At 39.8% G+C, this 24,014-nt stretch overlaps 1 protein-coding gene across 1 annotated transcript in view; it reads right to left on the bottom strand.

Annotated features, from left to right (window-relative positions):
* Nucleotides 1-213: 213 nt before the first annotated feature.
* Nucleotides 214-24,014, bottom strand: part of LOC126184727 (elongation of very long chain fatty acids protein AAEL008004-like) — a 135,577-nt gene continuing 111,776 nt past the window's right edge. The window contains exons 6-8 of the mRNA XM_049927261.1: nucleotides 18,334-18,439; nucleotides 16,616-16,752; nucleotides 214-548 (exon numbers count right to left, since the gene is read on the bottom strand). Of these exons, the coding sequence (XP_049783218.1) occupies nucleotides 384-548; nucleotides 16,616-16,752; nucleotides 18,334-18,439 (408 nt within the window). The 3' untranslated portion in view covers nucleotides 214-383. The remainder of the gene's footprint in view (nucleotides 549-16,615; nucleotides 16,753-18,333; nucleotides 18,440-24,014) is intronic.

Raw genomic sequence — 24,014 nt, forward strand, 5'->3', positions numbered from 1 at the left:
TCACATTCCAGCCAGCTCGTGAAAAGAACGTCTCTTAAGCCTAAGTATGGAGTCAAATAGTTCTTTATATGCGTGCTGTTCGCAGAATTGATACATGAAGTTTCAGAAGCTTTGTACATTCGATTCACCTTTTCTCGAAGTAGTAGTTCATAGTCCAGCGCACGTTGCTCTTGTATAACGCTGCAAAAGTTATTATACTATGAAAGTACTGCAGTTTTAAGTTGTCCTGTAATCACTTCAGGCAAATAACTTTTATGAAAGTTATAGAACAAAGCACAAATTTCAATTTCTCTGAGAAATATCCCTTCCACGAGGAAACCACCGTCACTTGCATTTAAACTGTTCATTGCACATAACCCTGAAAGATATGTCTCTTGTCTCTGTTATTGCTGCTTGTGCTGTTTCTTGTACGTGCGTCGGTAGAAAGAACCAAAGAGGTAGAGGAAGTACAAAGCATTGACTCCCAGCAGCACGACGATGGCTTTGGGGTAATTGCAGTCGTAGATGAGCAGCTGCATGTTGTGCAGGAATACGATAACGAACTGCACCTGTAACAAGGGGAGACATCCATTAAATGCGTGAACTCTACCACGTCTACACTATTAATTCTTATCAACGTAACTAATAAACTGTAGCAGCTGGCTGTCAGCATTTTTACTGAAAATGAACGCTAGGAAAAAAATTACCTTGTAGATTATCAGTAGCAATAAATATAATTCCCAATGATTCTGCATAAGCTTATGTAGTGTAATTCTACAAATAATCTTCTGTTGAGCACACTGACAGTCCTACATAGAATTCCACTCTTATTCTTTGGGACCATGAATTTTAGGATAGAAACCAAAACTAGTTTATACAGACGGTTACGCTGCTTTTAGAACTTAAAGTATATGTACTCCACATGATCAGTGTCTTATACAGAGTGGTGCAGCTGCTTTGAAATCTAATTTTATGCAGTCCGACGATTCATGATATGGCCCCTCTTCGCAGAGCAAGGCAGTAGAATCAACTGAGTTGGAGGATGCCCTGGGTAACAGCAGAAATCGTTAGTGACACTCTGAATTCAATATTGCAAACAGAAAGAACTTCTAAAATGGCCATGATGCAAACAACACGTAAATTACAACACTAAGGGCACACAGAGACTAGAAGCAGGTTCTGTATAGCCACTAAATGTCCAGCTGAAGCCAGGGTTCGTAACATTCAATTTGCACGGGCGTGGTGGAAGATTGGATTTTTACATATATGAGTATTTTTTCCTTGTATACCTTTTGGTATTGTTTATTATGGATGCGCTTAGTTTACAAGGTTACATATCCGATTCCAAAGAACAGTCATACTATATGAAGCTTGGCTAGAATAGGGTGACGATATTACGATCCGTGGCTAAGAAATTTCTCACGCATTGTTCTATTCACTATGTCTTTCAGTGAAGCACATTTAGAAATGATTACTTCCGTAGTCGATATAAAGCTATGTAAAGCATTTTAGTCGCAGTTTGCAAACAATACAACCTCAACGACTTGACAGACTGTCTGACTTCGAGGTTAAGAGTTGTCTAAGACGATCAGGATTCGGTGTCTCCTTTGTCCACACAATCTGTTTTGAACAACACTATAAGAAAAGTTTAGTGGTGTAATATCAGCTCAGGCAACGGTTCATCTCTTTCCTTTGCCTTCGTCGTGATACACGGCATGAATATGGTCATAAACGGATTCCACCGTGTGTGGTGGAATGCCATCATGTCGAAACCACAGCCTGCAGTGGTCCAACACTGGCACTTCATCAACTATGGAAATTCGTTTTGGAGGAAGTGAGAGTAGGGCTCCCATCAAATTACTACCAAGCAAGTGGGACCGCTGAGAACTGCTGGCGAGTCCAATCAATATGTTTATGACCCACTGTGATGTACACTCTGGAGGTTATCCACACACAGTATTTGTTGTGATGATTAACAACTCGGTTGGCTTAAATAGTTATTAGTCGGGAAATTGGATATATGTGCTACGGAAGTTACGTGGTATTGTCCACATAGTGTAAGGTTCTCCGACTAAGCCGCGTATCAAAATCGTAACCTTCGATGTCTTGATATATGAAACTGACGGGCGTGCAGCATCACCGTATAAGAGACGCCCGGGCTGTGTTGTCAGTCTATATGCTAATGTGTGGGCTATGTCGAATAGCGCCAAACAGAAGCCGTTAATTTTGACTGACAAACTGTTGTATGATCGGTTGCAAGCCGTGCCCTTCCCTGTTACGCACTTTCATACAGGCGTCGTTTACACTGAGACGACAACTTTCCGTCCGGATGGCGTTCGTGATGCAACCGTTGAACCTCTAATACCACTCCTCTCGGTTCTCAATAACACAGTATTATATCAACGTACTTCATTCAACTTCCTCGCATAAACTGTGGGCTATGATATCAATAAAAGAATAAATGTCATGCAGCTAAGTGCGTAGCATCAATCTAGTGTAATCGTTTCAACTGAAAATCCATAGCCTTTTGTTTCCTTAAAAAAATTGTAAACGACTACACGCTCTGCATTGATATGCCAAAGATTTTTCTGCACACTCTACATCATTTTCGCTAAGTCCAAGTGTGATGAAAATGACATTACAGTGGTCGATATTTTTCCAGAATATACTGTTATATTTGCTGATGTGTGAGAAGCAACTGCAGCTATAAACACATTATTTATATCTGCTCATTTTGTGTGTTCATTTGTGGTTTCAATATTTAGCTATTGATGTCGTGCTCTTCTCTAGCCAGTAAAATGCAAGATCTCATTTTTTCCAAAAATCATTGTGCCGTCCCAGCGACAACTGTGTCGTAAACAAAAAGAAAAAACTTGGAACGAGAAGTGTATCTCGCAACGAAATAAATGTATACGAACCTTGTGTGTTTCTCCGACCGCATAGGTGGCGTAAAATTTTCCTGTTTTATAGCAAACATTAAATTTCATCTTAGTATGAAGGAGTAAACTCCTTAAATGTAATAACTTCTGTTGTTGTGATCTTCAGACTGGTTTGATGCAGCTCTCCATGCTACTCTATTCTGTGCAAGCTTCTTCATCTCCCAGTAACTACTGCTACCTGCATCCTTCTGAATCTGCTTAGTGTATTCATCTCTTTGTCTCCCTCTACGATTTTTACCCTCCACGCTGCCCTCCAATACTAAATTGGTGATCCCTTGATGCCTCAGAACATGTCCTACCAACCGATCCCTTCTTCTAGTCAAGTTAAGCCACAAACTCCTCTTCTCCCCAATCCTATTCAATACCTCCTAAATTAGTTATGTGATCTACCCATCTAATCTTCAGCATTCTTCTGTATCACGACATTTCGAAAGCTTCTATTCTCTTCTTGTCCACACTATTTATCGTCCATGTTTCACTTCCATACATGGCTACAATCCATACAAATACTTTCAGAAACGACTTCCTGACACTTAACTCTATACTCGATGTTAACAAATCTCTCTTCTTCAGAAACGCTTTCCTTGCCATTGCCAGTCTACATTTTATATCCTCTCTACTTCGACCATCATCAGTTATTTTGCTCCCCAAATAGCAAAACTCCTTTACTACTTTAAGTATCTCATTTCCTAATCTAATTCCCTCAGCGTCACCCGACTTAATTCGACTACATTCCATTATTCTCGTTTTGCTTTTGTTGATGTTCATCTTATATCCTCCTTTCAAGACACTATCCATTCAGTTCAACTGCTCTTCCAAGTCCTTTGCTGTCTCTGACAAAATTACAATGTCATCGGGAAACCTCAAAGTTTTTATTTCTTCTCCATGGATTTTAACACCTACTCCGAATTTTTCTTTTGTTTCCTTCACTGCTTGCTCAATATACAGTTTGAACAACATCGGGGAGAGGCTACAACCCTGTCTCACTCCCTTCCCAACCACTGCTTCCCTTTCGTGTCCCTCGACTCTTATAACTGCCATCTGGTTTATGTACAAATTGTAAATAGCATTTCGTTCCCTGTATTTTACCCCTGCCACCTTCAGAATTTGAAAGAGAATATTCCAGTCAACATTGTCAAAAGCTTTCTCTAAGTCTACAAATGCTAGAAACGTAGGTTTGTCTTTCCTTAATCTAGCTTCTAAGATAAGTCGTAGGGTCAGTATTGCCTCACGTGTTCCAATATTTCTACGGAATCAAAACTGATCTTCCCCGAGGTCGGCTTCTACTAGTTTTTCCATTCGTCTGTATAGAATTCATGTTAGTATTTTGCAGCCGTGACTTATTAAACTGAGAGTTCGGTAATTTTCACATCTGTCAACGCCTGCTTTCTTTGGGATTGGAATTATTATATTCTTCTTGAAGTCTGAGGGTATTTCGCCTGTCTCATACATCTTGCTCACCAGATGGTAGAGTTTTGTCAGGACTGGCACTCACAAGGCCGTAGCTCTAATGGAATGTTGTCTACTCCCGGGGCCTTGTTTCGACTTAGTCTGTCAGCGCTCTGTCAAACTCTTCACGCAGTATCATATCTCCCGTTTCATCTTCATCTACATCCTCTTCCATTTCCGTAATATTGTCCTCAATTACATCGCCCTTGTATAGACCCTCTATATACTCCTTCTACACCTTTCTGCTTTTCCTTCTTTGCTTAGAACTGGGTTTCCATCTGAGCTCTTGATATTTATATAAGAGGTTCTCTTATCTCCAAAGGTCTCTTTAATTTTCCTGTAGGCAGTATCTATCTTACCCCTGGTGAGACAAGCCTCTACATCCTTACATTTGTCCTCTAGCCATCCCTGCTTAGCCATTTTGCACTCCCTGTCAATCTCATTTTTGAGACGTTCGTATGCCTTTCTGCCTGCTTCATTTACAGCATTTTTATATTTTCTCCTTTCATCAATTAAATTCAATATTTCTTCTGTTACCCAAGGATTTCTACTAGCCCTCGTCTTTTTACCTACTTTATCTTCTGCTGCCTTCACTACTTCATCCCTCAAAGCTACCCATTCTTCTTATACTGTATTTCTTTCCCCCATTCCTGTCAATTGTTCCTTATGCTCTCTTTGAAACTCTGTAGAACCTCTGGTTCTTTCAGTTTATCTAGGTCCCACCTCCTTAAATTCCCACCAAACAGGTGGGAATAACTTCTATGCAATTAATAAGGGAGAAGAACGCTCCTAGATTGTTCTTCTCTCCCTCTCTCCTCGCTTGTTTCTAGTAACAGGAAGCAGACATATTGTACCGCGAAGGTTAGTGGTTGTTAATATAGTACGTTAAAGTTTATATGTGAGTTATTTCAAAGTACAGTGAGCGCTCTGTCATGTTCCTTGCATTGAATTAATTTTTCTCAAGACGTTTACAGCTCCACAATTTTAGCGGCCGCTGCTTCAACGCACGCCATTACGCGTCGACCTATAAAGCGAAATCATAGCGGAAGCGCAGAGATCGCCCGCTTTAACATTCAACAAACTTTTTTTTCACAGCAATGAGCCGCAATGGAGAGCAACATTAGTTTTAAGATTTTACATTTTAGCATACGCCGAGAGCCAGGATTCGACTACCACAACCTGAATATGATTGTAAGAGAAGTATTCATCGAGCTTTGTGTGGGTTCACAATAATTTCAGTATTTGAGCCCATGCTCTTAAAGTACAAATATTTTCATTTAGAAGTTATATTCTTGCAAGTAAATCAGTCCATTATGTTTGCTGATTTTACTGCTCCGTTGCGAATTACGTAAAAGTAAAACCAATTTAGCAATAAATTTCTAAAATAGTTAAATAACTCAATAGTCAAAAATCAAAGTGTATATTTAAATCTCTTTGAATTATAGATTTCAAGTAAAAATCATTTAACAATTCTTACATATTGGACCACACAATTACATTCACGCGTGTTTTTAAAAACATCAAACAAATGAGAAAAATATAAATAAATAAATATACTCCTCTCGAAGGGCCACTTCATCATCACGACGCAATACCTGTATCCTCAAGTATATTTTAAATCTGAAGACGGTCCGTTGTCTCACTAAAACTCGTAATTATAATGAAGTGACGTACAGCTGTTGTGTCCAGCCATAATTTTTCAGAAATATGTAAAAGTTGTAAATCACCGACTCCTTGATAATATGTCCTTATATTATCCCGGGCTAAGGTAGCGGACCTATTCTTGCTACAATTATTGCCTAAAAGCATGGGTTGAATAAGACTAGACTGAAAGGGTCATTCTGAATAGTACGGCAGTAGGATGATTTACAGACGGTAGAAAGTTTCTTTTTTATTACACGAAGAGCGGAACGAAGCTCAGGCTATATTAACTGAACTGGGCTAAAAATGTGTTTCATGTCATTACATGGAAGTTCTTCCAGTATCTCGCCAAAGCAGAGCAACTACCCCACACAAAAAAGATCACATCGCATTCATCTAATAATTTATATTTCACTTATTTATTTTACTTTTAAAGGAACAGTTACTTACTTATAAATAAAATACAGCTATCTGCAGCGACGTCGGTAGCTTAACGTCATTTTCACAAATGAACATTTTGTAAATATGTACTGCTTTATGCGTTCAGAATTTATTCCCTACAAATCTCCTTCATTAGATGAGTCATTTGATATTTTCAATTAAAATTAACTTCATATTCATGCAAGAAATGTGAAGATGCTTTACTAAAATTTTCCGTAAAGTCAAGGCGCACGATTTTCGGAAGAAATTGATCGTCGTGTCTAAGGTTTATATGAAAATATGATACGATGTCTGATTTCAGCTACTTTTATAAACTATTAACAGGGTAGGTACAAGCTATTTACAATGTCTGAAGTCGTTGCTGGTAAAAAACACAGTCATATTAAGGGCAGCAATTAATATCCCTGTCAGATAGATTAAAATGAATCTTTTGTCAATAACTAAGAGCTATAAATTGTTAAATGGTTTACATTTTTGTGTTGTTTAGCAAGCGAGATGAAGTCTACAAAGTTAACACGCCTTAAAGAAGCCGTGGGAAGCGGAACGGCAGAGCGAGTGGCTGCGAGGTTGCGGTGTGTATTTCGTGTTGGTGCTTTGACTTCCCTCTGCCAGATTCATCCTGGTGTCTCCCAGGTGCACTCAAATTGCTGCAGTAATAAGTTTCTGGAAATTAGTTTCTCTCTGGAAGTTACAGGCCTACCGTCGAGACGTGCTCACCACAATATTTCCGTTCTCGCGCGAGAGGTCACGAGAGGGGAAAAATAGGCTTTACCGTCAACCCCATCTAAAGCAAGATGAAACTTTTATTCGCACCTCGGTTTATTAGCCGAAAATGTGAAGGCAGAGGCGAGAGAAACAGCACTTCGTTTGTACTTGTATTTCATTATGTAACTAATTAAATGTTGTATACACTTACTGAAAACTATGTAGTACGAAAAAGTAACCTGAAAAATAATTTTAAACACATGAATTTATTTAAATTTAATGAAATAAAAGGAATGGATCTATTATGATGAAAGCAATGTCGGTGTACTGAAGTGATATGATATCACAGCACAAGCATTGAAAGAGCGATATAAAGAAAAGGAATTGACAGTTGACAATTTATACCAAACAAGGACACAAAACCAGTGTAAATTTCCGATTGACACGACTTATTCAACCTTAACTCTATTACATCTATTGGTGTGGATGAATGGAAACTAAGCTCTTCCATTTTGGGGGACAAAATAAATGTTTACCTGTGATTTTTGCAAGAGTTTCGTTAAGTTTGTAATGTATAATTTTCAGTATCGACGCTTCCCATACTGGTGTTGGTTAGCCATCTGTATTTCAGATAATCGCTGATGCCATTCACGTCTCACTACAGAAAGTAGAAGTTTCTTGTACGACCAATTTCAACTTTAAAAACAATTTCTCATACAATGGGACTACCTTGATGGTTTATACTGAAAGGTTACATTAAAAAGATCACCCATTTTATGAATAGCATCCCCTCCCTCCAAAATAGCGAGCTGGCCATCGAAAGGAAGTTAACACTGCAAAGAAATGCGACGATGTATAGCATATATGTGGTTCATCAGCTCTCCCTAACTGATTATGCTTTGCATACCTGGTAAATCTGAGCGTCTCATACAGTCGAGGTAACTACTTAAAGTAAGCAACTTCCATTTGTACAGACGGGGTTAGTTGCATTAGTAACTTACATACATAAATATCTAACTTTGAGACCGTAATTTATGACAGCACGTGTCAGCAAATGCTTTAAGTTATGTCACACACTCTTCACCTTCTATCTACTTAAAAACACTAAAAATCGTCATTGTAAGAAAAGTTAACTATTCACCATGAAAGTCAAAGTGTACATCGAAAAATTACTTTCGGCCGATTTTTCGTATCAGAATTTATAGCTTGTAATTCATGTAGTCTGTTGGTTGATGTAATTGTCTGGCAATATGTAACAGATACAGAAATAGCGAAACACATTACGCATCCATGGATCACGATTCTAACGCCAGAGAAGAAAGCTAGTATGCTTATTGCAGCGTGTCCACATAAAATATCACGCTTCTACAATTACTAACGACTCATATAGGAGTACAAATGAAATGGTTCACAGTATATAAAACCAATTTCTCGGTTTAAATATGCTATTTATGTCATACTTAAAATAAAGCAATAATTTCAGGTAAGTCTAGTTTCTGTATTACAGTTCATTCTTTATACAATATTTCGATATTTGTAAACAAATAGCAGTACCCGAGGAATTTAACTACTATTTTGTTGTAATAGCCACGTGCAAATCCACCATCAGTTACGTGGCAATGAGAACTAAACATATCTATGATACTAGTCATATTTCACGTCTGTGTTACTTAGTGCACGTGATTTCTATGAAAGCAGAAACTTAATAATGCGGAAATACTTGTACAACACTTGTGAAACAATAATATATTGAGAATTACAGCCTATTTCAATTATACATTTCTTGTGCGTAACCGTCCGTGATTTTAGTTTGAAAATATATTGCGACAGTAAGAAAGATTAAGAGGTAACCGTTACAGAGATGTCAGAATACTAACTCTCCGGGGGACAGATGAATAATATCTTTGTTGGCAATTGAGGAATGAAAATTATACGGCAAAAATTACAGAAATATGTTACAAGTTGGTAACTTATTGACGAAAATTTGATTAAAGTAGACATTACTTTATATGGCCACAAAATTGCTGTAATAGGAGTCTATGCAATAAGTTAATATGAACCAAATCGTAACAAAGATATCTTTAACAAACTGGATGGCGTAGCGGAGAGGAAAATAGGAAATAAAAGAAAAGTGATTATTGCTGGAGATTTCAATAGTAGAACAAGGAGACAAGTGAGAAATTAAGTAGTAGGACCATATGGAGAAAATGCAGTAAATGATAATGACATAAAATTAATTAATGCATCTGAATAAAATTCTCTATAAATTCTAAACGGTTTTTGTCTGCATTAAGACAGTCATAAATATACGCGGCTTCAGAATACACTTCAATTAAAATCATTAATCGATTACACAATAATTAGGCAAAAACAGCCTTAAAAACATAAGACATCAGAGAATACAGAAGAGAGATCCATAGTGAGCATCAAATTGTGTTTAAAGGTGTATATATGACAAGTAAAGAAGAGATTGTTGATAATGATGAAGACTTCAAAACTGAAACAAAACTTCTAGAACATATTGTAAATAGCCTAAAGAATGAAAGTACAATATTTATTCGGAGAAAGATTAGTGAAAGATTAACTCGAACAAAAATTTAATAGTCCACGAACAGAATATAAATACAATGTTAATAGTTTACATATGAAGCCAAAGAAGTTCTAGATAAACCAATTAATTGCAAGAGAACAAAATCATTATGTTATTTTGATTCAAATATAGAGAAAGAAGTTACAAGTATAGAAATAAAAATATTTAAAATGGTTACAATACAAAATATTCAGGACAAACTAGAATCAATAGCGCAAAAAACGAAAACTAGAAAAATGGCGAAAGAATTGAGACTTGTGAACAGGCTTAAAAGAAAAGTGGACCTTTTTGGGGGAAGAAGCAGCTCAGAAGCATGGAGGATATTGATAATATTGATGAAATCTCTAAAGAAAGACTAAATTAATTGTGTTAGTTTAAGAGTTGGGAAATGTTTTGGGAATTATTGACAGAAAATAGGGAAGAACTTTTGGATACAATTAATAACGAAACAGAGATAACAGAAAATAATGAGAGCTTTTCTTTGAACACAGACACAGTAAAAGATTTAATAAAAAGTTCAAAGAATGAGAAGCTATAGGAACTGAAGGAACACTAACTGAACTGTTGAAATATGGCATTGATAAATTATGTGATATTTGAGAAACATTTTTGAAAAATGTTTAAATGGTGAAAATGTCCCAAAAGACTGTAAAGTACGATTTATTCAGTTTGTAAGTAATGAAAAAGAATATGAATAAGAATCACATAGGAATAACAGTGGCAAATACATTTAGCAGAATTTATGGTAGAATTATTAAGCATTCTTAAACGAGGAATTTAAGGAAATCGAGGCTGAAGATCAAGTTGACTTCAGGGCAGGAAAATCAACTGTACACCATATACTTTGTTTGCAAAAACGTACTTGACAAAGTTTTCGAAATCAGCCCTTTCACTTGGTATTTGTAGACATAGAAAAAGGCTATGACAATATACCTTCATGCATATGGTGAAAAGTTTTAAAATAATATAATATTAATACTATAATAGATAAAGGCAATCCAGAACATTTATGGACACAACTGTAGTCAGGGGTGCAGCGCATCACCAACAATTTATAAAATACATACAGAAAAAGAGTTTGGAAATTTGAAAGAAAAAATATAGGAACATGCGTATCACAAAACGTTATAGTACTATGTATCCTATATATTCCCTACAATTTGTTGATGACCAGCTAATTTTGTCACAAGTCGAAGATGACGTTGAATTAATTGACAATAAGAAATGGGGTCATCAGGTCAACATTAATAAAACAAAATATATGGTAAAAGGAAGATCAGATCAAGAAATTACACTGGAACAAGGGATGGGAACGATTACTCATGCTGAAGATTACAAATATCTGTAAGCAAAACTCATGCAAGATGGTAATCAAGATACGGAAATTAATTGAAGAACTAATGCAGAGGAGTTTACTATCGTAACATTAAATTTTATTGTACTCTATCAACAGATTAGAAAGAAAAGAAAAATCTTCAAAGCAATTATTAGAAGCATTATGACATATGAACCAGAAGTATGCAGAGTTAAATCCCAATTAACGAGTAGACTGATGGAAACTGAGATGGATTATAGGAGACAGTCTGAAACGATAAGCAGGAGACAAAGGGTCAGAAATGAAATCAAGACTGTCACAAGATCAATTATTGATTTTTCTGGAAGAAAGATATGGTGCAGACATACGAAAAGGATGTCAGAGGAGAGACTGCTACGATGGGTCATGGAATTTGAACCACCAAGAAGGAAGGAAAGGAGGGAGCCCACCATCCACATGGATACAAGAAATTCAGACATTAATTAGAAGAAGAAAATTTATGGACACACACGGGTACAGATGGAGAATTAAAATTAAATTTGATATATAATCTTGGGTTATCGAGAAATTTAAATACATTGTAAAACTTGGAATGACAATAATCTTTGCTGGGGAACTCTCCTGGACTCATACCAGGAAACAGTGAAAATCTAAATCACAACGGCCGGACTAGGATGAAATAAGGCTCCTTGTGAATGAAGACTGTTTTATCTTAAGTATACTGGGTGTATTCCTGATTACGTACTCTCAAGTACGATCGATAAGCACAAAACTAGTGAAACAAGAACGATATGGAATGCTTAGTAAGTCTTGCACCAACAGACGAAGATTCCAATGATACTTTTGAGTATCTATCAGCAAACATTTTCAGTTAACACGTGCCCAGGCATAAATAACGGTTACTCGACACACAAGTTAGATGGAGCGATGTTCATTATACTCCGGAGATAATTCTTTGAATGTTAAAAAAATTCACATTGTTGTTGTTGGTTACATCAAGGCCCATCATGATGTGTGATCGTGTCGCTTTGTACAAGATGTCCTCTACCTGCCTCAGTGCGATTGGCTAATCTGATCCTGGTCTACTGTTTTCGTAGAGTATTTAAGACCCCTGACAAGAGTTTTTCTTGCCTGCGACCTTGACAAGGATTCAAGAATTAACCGAATGTAGCAGACTGTCTACGGCTATCCAGATTGAATCACACATGCGATTACCACGGTTTCGGTCCTTTGAAAAAGGACGATGATATGCAACAGGCAGTTACGGACTTCTTCGCGCAGCAGGACACGGTGGTTTACCAAACGAGTATCTCTACCCTGGTGCTTCGGTGGGGTGACTACCTCAATGCTGACGGTGATTTTACCTGACTGGCTTGCTGATTCTTGACTGTACGGCCTCCAAATGGAAACCTTTTGATCATTCCCTATACAATGTTTACATGGAATATGCTAGTGTAAGTACGGCGTAAGTTTTATGCCTCATCGTTAGAGGATGTGGGATAAATCACAGTACAAGCACTGGAGAAGCTTGTGCTGGACCTTCGTAAATATTTCGTATTGCCTTGAAGCTATTTTTAAGAATTTATTTACAAGTTACTATATGCGGATATTTATTGTGACCAGGCTTACATAACGCTCTTCGGTAAACTACAAACGAAATATCGTCGGAAGAGAGCATTGCAGTTTATTAATTACGTGTTGCGCTGATCGTTATACGTTTTGCCACACTGTCAACGAATGTCTGCTATCCAGGCTGTTCGTCCAGTCACGGAAACAATACCGAGTCGTTTCTCTGGCTTCAGCAAGAGGTGCGGGAAACAATGTATTATATCCCCTCCGCTGGTGTTTGGACTGTCCGAATTTCCAGTTACAGATTTTTATTCTGCACCTAGCTTTTTTTTTTCTTCCAGCATTTATCCGCCCTATGGCGGGGCCCGCTAATTCTTGATTTGCCTACTGTCTGATTTAATTGTGTGGCCGAATGTCTTTCGTGTCAACTCGGATCGCAGGTAAATCAAGAGAAGATATCTTTTACTCCACCTGTATGAAACGTATTGATTTTGTTGTGTTTCTTGTATTTCAGCTAATTATGTGTAGTGTTTTATGCAGTAAAGTTCGAAAACTATCGCTGCGTTTGCTAGAGAGAACGAGGGAAATAAAATGGAAATGCCGTGTGGTTAGGGCCTCCCGTCGGGTAGACCGTTCGCCTGGTGCAAGTCGACTACGGCGACTTGCGTGTCGATGGGGATGAAACGATGATAATTAGGACAACACAACACCCAGTCCCTGAGCGGAGAAAATCTCCGACCCAGCCGGGAATCGAACCCGGGTCGTTAGGTATGACATTCCGTCGCGCTGACCACTTTTTTTTTAATCTCATTTTTTTCGCTTTCGTTCGTTGCATCTGCTCGGGGCGGACGTCGTAAGACATCCATTTAAGTTCGTTGTTGATCGATTAACTCAGTTTTTTGGAATGAGGTTTTCACTCTGCAGCGGAGTGTGCGCTGATATGAAACATCCTGGCAGATTAAAACTGTGTGCCCGACCGAGACTCGAACTCGGGACCTTTGCCTTTCGCGGGCAAGTGCTCTACCATCTGAGCTACCGAAGCACGACTCACGCCCGGTCCTCATGGCTAAGCCATGTCTCCGCAGTATCCTTTCTTTCAGGAGTGCTAGTTGCGCAAGGTAGCAGGAGAGCTTCTGTAAAGTTTGGAAGGTAGGAGACGAGATACTGGCAGAAGTGAAGCTGTGAGGGCCGGGCGTGAGTCGTGCTTCGGTAGCTCAGATGGTAGAGCACTTGCACGCGAAAGGCAAAGGTCCCGAGTTCGAGTCTCGGTCGGGCACACAGTTTTAATCTGCCAGGAAGTTTCAACTCAGTTTTTTTATTACAGAGGGCTGCTAACCCTCTGACCGAGCACGCTGAGCTACCGTGCCGGCAGCCACTCAGCTACCAGGGGCAGACACGTGGGAAATGAAACCACTGAAGCTGTATCAAGCTGGCCAGTGTACCAGGACTGTGGTAATTTTGAACTGGCACATGAATTCGATACTAGTGCGATCAATACTATACTCGTTTAGCTTTACGAGCAGGTGATGCTATGTTTTTAACTGATATACAAGAAACTTCTATATGGGAATAGTATCTGTTTTAGGGTAACACTAGGCTATCCTCAATTTTTACATTGTGCCCACAGTTTGCCACTCTTTACATTAAACTTCAACGGAATTTTCACGACAAAGGCTGGTGACACTACATATTTAAATAACCGAAACTAGGTTTCAGTTACAAAGAAATAAAGTCCCAACCAATAAAGCAGTTTCAGTCCACATAGGGATCAAATTTCCTATGTCTACAATTATTGTCAGTCTGTAGGTAAGCTTTATAGGTACTTTAATATTTGCTACAGTATTTTTGTCAACAAAGTAGCAGTTTTGTAACTTTTTGTCTTAAGTCTAGGTATCCATTTGACATTTTATGTATTTTATTCCCTGGTATCCAACGCACACAAACTTGTATCGGAATTAATAGCGAAACCTGACACGCTTGAAAGTACTCAACAATACCTGGGCGTGCAGAAAAGTAATGCTTCCGAATTTTTTATGTAAAAAAAAATCTTAAAAATTTTTAAATAAAACAAATGTTACTAACATTCTACACATTTATTCTTCATGTCTATACATTTATTTCTCAACATATTCACTCTGGCGACGAAAGTACTTATCCAACCGAGAGACCAGTTTGTTGATACCGCCACTGTAGAATGTTTGACTTCGTTGACTGAGGCACAAATTTATCTCTGCTTGAACCGTTTCAGCGCTATCACACCGTAGCTCTCAAAGGTGTTCTTTAAATTTTTGGAGGTGCACCATGTGTCGATGAACTCTTCGAATTCGAAACTCAGATAGAGCGCGCTGTTTCTCACGCACCGACATGGTCACTTTACCCACTTCCATGTTACTCGCTAGAATTCGGAACCCTCTAGCGACAGGACTGCAAATTCGTAGACATGAAAAATAAAAATGTAGAATGTTAATAATGTTTGTTTTATTGAAAAATCTTTATGAGTTTACACATAAAAATTCGGAGGCATTACTTTCCAGCACCCATCGTAGAAAAAAACTTCCTAGTAAACATGAGTCCGCAGACAAGTCGTATTCTAGATAAATGTGAATATATGTATACGAACTACACTGATTTCAGTATGGAACATTGTACTAGCTACAAGAAATGAATCTCAAGTCTAAACTTTTAGATTAAATCCTCATCCGATTGGGCTCAAATGTAACCCATAGCCTGCCGTAACAAGAAATACAATACCATTTCAACACCTTACAAATTACTGTACCGCAGTACGTGTTGAAAGTGTTCCACGTGCCTCCCTCGCATTTGGACGACATATTGCACTCTGTTGTTTTTCTTTTTCAATTACTCCCGCACAGTTCATAAACCTTGACAGAAATGTACAATTCGCTGCTCAAGTTCTTCGAGCTTATTAAACGGGAGTGCTGTGCATTTCACCTTTGAGATGATCCCACACAGAAAAGTTCTTGGAATTGAGATCACGTGATCCTTAAGGTCAATGAACAAGCCCTGCTCGACTTGTCCATAACGGACAATACTAGTACATTAGTTGTTTTTCATTATCGGCAAAATGTGCCAGTGATCCATCATGCATGCAACATATTCCCGAACGTCGCGCAAGGGCGAATTGCTCAAGCAGTCCTGGAAGATCCCGCCGCAGGAAGCGAAGGTAACTTCGTCCATCAGGTTTTCTTGGAAGAATGTGTTGATCTAATAATCCAAAAGTAATGCACCTAATCAAACATTCAATGAGAAACGTTTCCAGTACGGTGGCTAGTGAGCAGCATGAGACCTTACGTCAGATCTTAGGCCCATTAGGTCGGGACATAATCGACAAATATACGTTTCAAATATATTTGTAGTAACTAGGAAAATAATTCATACCGAATTCGGTGGCAGGTCGTTACCACAATTCGTAACTATCGCGCAACGGTTACTTGGCTCCTTTGTGGACCTATGTTTGTTGGAATGTTTTTGCTTCCGTTGTCATATGTTTTCACTCACCTCATTTTTTTGCTATGGACTGATACACCCTGTATGTACCAAAGAAAAATCAAAGATGATAAAAAAGGAAAACTTAGCAGGAGGCTATGACGGTGAATGTGCAAATTCGACATGACATTATAAAATTTTAGTTATTCTATTTCCTATTTCCACCTTTAAAATAAAGTTACAATTTTCCGTCAAGGGTCACAGTACTACCAGTTGCGGTTATAAACGTTTATAAACCATTGGACGACTGCTTAAAGGCAATGTAGTACAAACATGAGTTACTTTCGTAACGTATAGTTGTGCTATGCATTATTTATGTAAGAAAAATGTTTAAGGACATATACATTTAATTAGTTTTAAGGTCAGCTAGTTTTTCCATAGCTTGCAACCAATGAGGACGTAAATAAAGGGTGATCAGGGACTTCGCTGTCCATTTGAGAGGTTGTTACGTGTAGTAGTGGTACCGATCGAGTGGCTTACCATCTGCAGTGTTGTGAGGTACTTCTTCCACCAGAGGTATTTCTGATACTGGGGACCCAGCGAAGCCAGCAAGTAGTACGAGTACATGATGATGTGCACGAAGCTGTTTATGAGACCCAAAAGCGTCCCGTGACCACCTGAAATACCAAAAAACCTTTAATACGAAGTAAATAAGTACCATAATGTCATTTCTAAGTTGTTTTTCTAATACTATATTCTACGCAGACTGGTAAAATTAACTTAAAATTTCTTCAAGACGATTTTGTGACGAGCAAGATAATTTCAAGGATTTAGGAAGAAACAGAGAACAGTTTTTTGCAACACAGCACGATACCAGTGTGGGCGAAACATATTTTACCTTTTACCACCACACTAAAGTACCTTTAAGTCTTCCTTGATAATTTCAAACATCTCTGACTTTAAATAAGTGATTTCTCATCAAATGAAGCAGCTGTGTGTTTTCCATCCTTTGGTTTCTTTGACATGTGAACCTATCAGGCGTAATCCCTCCAGTTAGCTTCATGTTTTGAAAGGAAAATAATTCATAAATTTCAGATTTTTATATCATATCTGAGAGAGCTGTCCACTGGTGTACTGACGGTTCACAGTCTACAGTGGGCGCTATCATCCGGCAATACACCCGTCGGGTGGTGGCTCTAGTAAAACGCCGTGAGAAACTGATGAAAGTCACTAACACAACAGTTTGTATAATTTTTACAGACTGGCCTGCCGAGGCAAATAATTTAAACTGCACGCATGCACTGGCAGTTCCATATGTTCGATGCTTCACCTACAAGGAGTTCGTCTCCCAACGATGAGATACTTTAACGAAAGTAAGAAACAAGGAGGTCACGTCGTTAAAAATACTCTAAGTACACATTATATCCAAATATGAGACCATCTGTCAGGAATACTTGACTCCTAAGTATTCCTACGTAGTTTCAGAAGTGAGAGAGGCGACACATTTGAATTCTAGATGTTATGGGTTATCTCGTATAAATAAAATGGCGTGCTTACGCCAGAATTTATTTAAATTACCAGCATCTAAATTGCTACTGTGCTGTCGAAAGAAAAGGCATGATACGTATCAGAATCAGTAGATGATCATTTGTTCTCCACGTGTCTGGCTTGTACTTCATGGTAATTTTACTTAGCAATGACCTGTACATTTCCTCACCGACGTGACGTACCATGGTTCACACTCGAGTCCATGCAATAGATGAACAATTTGCCTAGTAGCTCATAAGTAGTGAAAATATGTATGCACGTGTAAACTAGTACCTATAGACGACCGTTTAATATTTGTTTGGCTATTCCAGTCATTCGAAAGACTCGACACCAATTTCTAAACGAAGTGGAAATTTTCATGTTGCTCCTGAGCTCTTGAGTATGTCAATGGCGCTAATTAAAAAATATGTGGAACATTCAATATGATATTGGCATAATGTAACCAACTAGGATTAGAGTCTGTTCTGAAACTAATATTTCTTAGGGTCTAATTTCGCAAATTTGGGTTCGGCTTTCAGTCTGTTAGTTTATAACATTTTGGAATGGTTATATAAATTCCCATAAGAATAAAGGTATGTAACAGTACACACAGACCAGTGCTCGTTAGCATCAGTAATATGGTGTGAACATTTACTCTGGCCTACATAAGGCTGTAGCCTCTCACTGCAAGATTGAAACCCCGTGTTGTAACGCGGTGTTTGTTTACCAACCTGGGAGGAAGCGGCAGCCGATCCACGCGCAAACGGGCATCAGCGTATGATGCCACAGGTGCAGGTACGACACCTGGTTGTTCTTCTTGCGCAGCACGAAGAACACCTGCAACATGCCTGCAGTCACTCTCCTGCCTCTTTCTGCTCTTATTTACTTATTGAGTACACGATATTATAGGTGTGTCAAATCTATAGATTGCATAAAAGTGTCTCAGTCCTTCCCATTAACATACCTTCGCTGCATGTCTCATAACAACATTCACATCAGGAATTTTCAGATAGTGATTGTCCTAGTACTCTCTATCTTGCTATGTGTAGTTTACTTTGAGAAACGAGTCAAGTATTTTAGTAACCTTACTAAAGACTTTTTATAGTTACGGGTTGTTTGGAGGAGGAGATCAAACAGCGAGGTCATCGGTCTCAACGGGTTAGGGAAGGACGGGGAAGGAAGTCGGCCGTGCCCTTTCAAAGGAACCATCCTGGCATTTGCCTGGAGCGATTTAGGGAAATCACGGAAAACCTAAATCAGGATGGCCGGACACGGGAGACTTTCTATAGTATTACGCAATTAGATGCATACAGTCTGATGAAATGTGAGTTTTGTTCGACGCAGAAATAAAAATCCACTATTCTGAAAAGGTAATCAAAATTTACCCCTCAATCCCTGCTATTTATTGTCGTAGTTTACTGATATGAGGACATTAACTACAATTATCTCAGAATCTTTACTCATACACTTTGTAAGAAAACATCACGCTGTTTTTATGCATCCCAATCAATCGCTACTCCAGAACCAGTAAATACGCAAATAGTTTCGTGAACAATTTCCTGCAGCGATCACATTCTTATTCAAAACCTTTGTTCATTTTTACTGTCTAATGAAATCGCATTTCGTTTTTTCTTGTGAAATAGCTAATTCTCATTTTTATATTCAGAATTTAATGCTATGGAAATGGCCAGAATTTTATTTGATGAGCAGATACAGCAAGCTGAGGCGGCCCTTGACGTCCTGTTCATTGTCCCACTATTTGTTTGCGTCCTTTTGATTAGGTTGGACACATTGTCAGTCTTTTGGGTCCGTTGGTTAAATATGTTGTGTTATTCAGATTCTCTGCCTTGACACTGATGTTTGCCTTGAATTGGCTGGTGTACTTCAAACAACGGAACCAGTAAGAGCGATGAAAAATATTGCACTTTTCAAAATAGTATCTGCTTCAGTCCAGAAAATTTCAGTGAAACGTGTGCTCCGTAAATTGGATGGCTTATGATTGAAGTGAGTGTGTGCGTGTGTGTGTGTGATGTTAGATTTAGTTTTGAAATTTCGGTAACGACGTGGTACAGCAACCTGGATTGTTACTGTGCAGCAGCATGAATTAATAATGTAGATATCCTCCGATATAAAGGGGGGCAATCAACTGAAAATAAGAGAGACGAAAAATGTAAGTGAACAGTTTACAGTTTATTATTTTAAAATTAATTGCCATAACAGTTAATACATTTTCTCATTCTGAGACAAGACGATCAGTGCCTTCGTGGAAAAATGATTGCGATTGCCTACGGTAGGTAGGTGGTTAGTGTTTAACGTCCCGTCGACAACGAGGTCATCAGAGACGGAGCCCAAGCTCAGGTTAGGGAAGGATTGGGAAGGAAATCAGCCGTGCCCTTTCAAAGGAACCATCCCGGCATTTGCCTGAAACGATTGAGGGAAATCACGGAAAACCTAAATCAGGATGGTTGCAGACGGGATTGAACCGTCGTCCTCCCGAATGATTGCCTACGGAACCATGATACTGTCCAAGCGTGTACCTCTTCGTCTGAAGCAAATTGACGGCCACATAGTCTTTTTTCAGGACTCCAAAAAGATTGAAATAGATAGGGGAGAGATCAGGACTGTGCGGGGGATGCGTAAGAACTTACCAGTGAAACTTCTGTTCACATGTTGCTAAGAAGGGAGGCGTACGAACTTCCCCTCACCGATTTGATTCATATTGACAGGTTGTGTAGGGCACGACTAAGGCTTCAACATACGTAAACACGACCTAACTCTGAACCGTTTTCGAGAAAATCGTGTTTGAACATTTTACCCGTTCATTACACACTTCGCACGGTCGCTAGTAATCAAGGACACCACAGCCAAGAGTAACGCTTAGTTTCGTATTCTCCAGGTCTATGGATGGAATTTCGCTTCCGGTACTCTTTTTTTATTTAATTTCCATGTAATTCTTGCAACAGATATGCGTGGTAGGCCGCTAAATTGTGCGATGACCGAGCATTGCTTACTAATGTAACCCAAGTTTGTTTTGCAATAGACACATTGAAAAACAGCATGCATATGCCAAGATCCTGCGTTCATTATAAGTTCCGTAGGTAGAAATAACTATTGTTTTCTGTGTTTCTATGATCAGTATCATCGTGATTCGTGTGGTGCTCCATAGGTTACACATCATACTTGCCACAAATGCGGATGAAATAATATAGATAAAATTAAATGGGAGAAAAAGTGGCCGGCCGAAGTGGCCGTGCGGTTAAAGGCGCTGCAGTCTGGAACCGCAAGACCGCTACGGTCGCAGGTTCGAATCCTGCCTCGGGCATGGATATTTGTGATGTCCTTAGGTTAGTTAGGTTTAACTAGTTCTAAGTTCTAGGGGACTAATGACCTCAGCAGTTGAGTCCCATAGTGCTCAGAGCCATTTGAGAAAAAGTGCAGCCAGGGATATTCGTTTCATGGACCTCGCTCTCCTGAGACTAACAGCGTAACATGCTCTTTTTTTTGTTTTTCTTATTTTTCGTTACCTACTTTTATATTTGTTTTTTTTTAAATTTTTTATTTACTTTCATTTTATGTCCGAAGTTTATTTCACACCTTTCACAAGTAACCACATAAAAACATTACAAAATGCCATAAAAGGCAGAAAATTGGGACAAAATAATTAGGGACGCACTCCTGTAATATGCATAATATGCAATAAATGAAATGGGCAAATATTGTTTGACAACACCGTCTTGAGCTGTGTTGCCATTAGTCGGGCCAAGGCTCTATAGTCACTATTAAGCATGGTGAGCAGTCATTACTGATCCATACTGTGACCTTCAGCCCTTTTCGTTTTCGGGCGAAAGCAGGATTCAACAGACAGGCGGTACGTATGTGTCAGGCAGCATGAGATTGTACATTGTTATCCATCGGGGCATAACAGGCGAAGTCTTTCCAAAAATGCTGAAGCTATGACCCTTTGTGCCACCAGATGCCGACCATCCTCGGTATGGAATACGACGATCAACGTACGGCAAAATCGTCGTTTTTGCGTATCACATGATTTCAAATCAAAACTGAAGAGTTTCCTCACGGGTCAAATGGCTCTGAGCACTATGCGACTTAACTTCTGAGGTCATCAGTCGCCTAGAACTTAGAACTAATTAAACCTAACTAACCTAAGGACATCACACACGTCCATGCCCGAGGCAGGATTCGAACCTGCGACCGGAGCGGTCGCTCGGCTCCAGACTGTAGCGCCTAGAACCGCACGGCCACTCCGGCCCCTCATGGGTCACTCCTCCTATTCTGCCGAGGAGTTCCTTGAAAAAGTAAGCTGATTCTTGTTGTATTGTTGACTGCGTTTACTTAAACTTATGGATTGACTTCTTTCGGGTTCATAAACATTTTGTTTTTATCTGTTATTACTTTTACGTTGTAATTTCATGTACTGACACGTTCCATGACCTTTGAGATTTGCTCCTCAATTTGGTACTACGGAACTTGACTTGTATATAAATAAATAAAGTGGTGGACATCCCCCGCCACCACCGTCCAAGCATCTGGCCCTTATACTGTAAGTAGGCCTTCCAACCTGTGTCGCGTGAGAGCGTTGATGTGCGCCTTAGCACGGTTAACTTCGCCCTGCCGGTCAGGAGACGGGGCTTGCAATGACTCTTCAAGAAGCATCGTGTAATAAAAATCCTTAGTGTCCCTGTGCTATTGTCTTATCTTGGCCTTGCTTAATACGAGCCGGCCGGTGTGACCGAGCGCTTCTAGGCGCTTCAGTCTCGAGCCGCGCGACCGCTACGGTCGCAGGTTCGATCCTGCCTCGGGCATGGATGTATGTGATGTCCTTCGGTTAGTTAGTTTTAAGTAGTTCTAAGTTATAGGGGACTGATGCCCTCAGATGTAAAGTCCCATAGTGCTCAGAGCCATTTGAACCATTTCACTTAATACGGTCAATACGGCACGCCGAGTGTCCTGTAAAAAAATGTAAATCTTCTCTATTCCCTTTGATTTGTTCTTATGTGACGCCAAGCCGGTATATCACTTGTAGTTTCTTGCAGGTCCTGAAAGAAAGAGTTTGATTCTTCGGAGCTAGGAGGCAACTGCAGTCACAGCCGAGGCGAAAGAAGTGGTCGTATCTGCCGGCAAAAAGAGGAGCAATACCTGCAGGATGAAACCGTGCTCTTTCTTTTCGCCTATCTGTGCTGGGAGGAAAGTGGGGGGGGGGGGGGGGGGGAGCGTAGATGTTGGTGAAGCGGGTCCCTTGAACAGTACTGCCAGACCCCGCGCAGATGGCAGAAAAAGAGGGATCCGTTCCCGGTATTCCATCCCGTATTAGGACGAGTAAGGTGAGTTGTGCGCGAAATATTACTTCAGGGAGCGCGTCGAGCCGTACTTCTTGCACCAATAGGATATCAACTTCAGACGCATGGAATATATCAAGAAAGAGTTCAAATTCAAATGGCTCCAAGCACTATCGGACTTAATATCTGAGGTCATCAGTCCCATAGACTTAGAACTCCTTAAACCTGACTAACCGAAGGGCATCACACATAGCCATGACCGAGGCAGGATTCGAACTTGCGACCGTAACAGCAGCGCGGTTCCGGACTGAAGCGCCTAGAACCGCTCGGCCACAGCAGCCGGCAAGAAAGAGTTGTAACTTCACCGTCAAACTAGTGATGTCGATAATGACAGTCCAAATTTTACAGGCTTGCGGTTTGGTGTCCGTCATTCGATTTCGAAATGGAGTAAGGGGTGTATCCGCAAGGAGGACTCCCACGGTTTCCACGGCGTAACTACCTTCTTACGGACGTCCAATATCATCAGTCGATTGGCAGGGTGGGCACCACCATGGCGTCGCCGGCATTCTGTGTGTTAGCCCCTTCAGTTTCATCAATTTGGTCGCCCCAGTCGAGGGTGTCAGGAACCACAGCCCCTCCATGATACTTGTTGACAGGTGGTGTCTCTAGATCGTCGCCTGTCACGTCATGCACCTCTACATCAATATCCTGCTCCAGTCTTCCTTCGGTCGCCGCAGGCGTTGGGAGTATTGCGTCGGGCGTAATTGCAGCCGGTCTCCCCTCGACCGTATGCAACGACACTGCCGCCACCTCCTGAGTCGGCGGATCGATAGAAGGCTTCGGCGTGTGCCAAAGTGCCGCCACGTGTATCAGCGGAAGAGAGGTGGTCGCATCTGTATCTCGCTGGTCGCCCTTACACAGTTGCCTCTAACTCCTCTACATCTACATACATCTACATCTATATAGATACTATGCAAGCCACCATAAGGCGCGTGGACGAAAATACCCTGTACCACTACTAGTCATTTCCTTTCCTGTTCCACTCGCAAATAGAGTGACGGTAAAACGACTGTCTATATGCCTCCATATGAGCTCTGATTTCTCATATCTTATCTTCG

This window comes from Schistocerca cancellata, chromosome 4 (genome assembly GCF_023864275.1).
Source record: "Schistocerca cancellata isolate TAMUIC-IGC-003103 chromosome 4, iqSchCanc2.1, whole genome shotgun sequence".
Taxonomy (NCBI): Eukaryota; Metazoa; Arthropoda; class Insecta; order Orthoptera; family Acrididae; genus Schistocerca; species Schistocerca cancellata.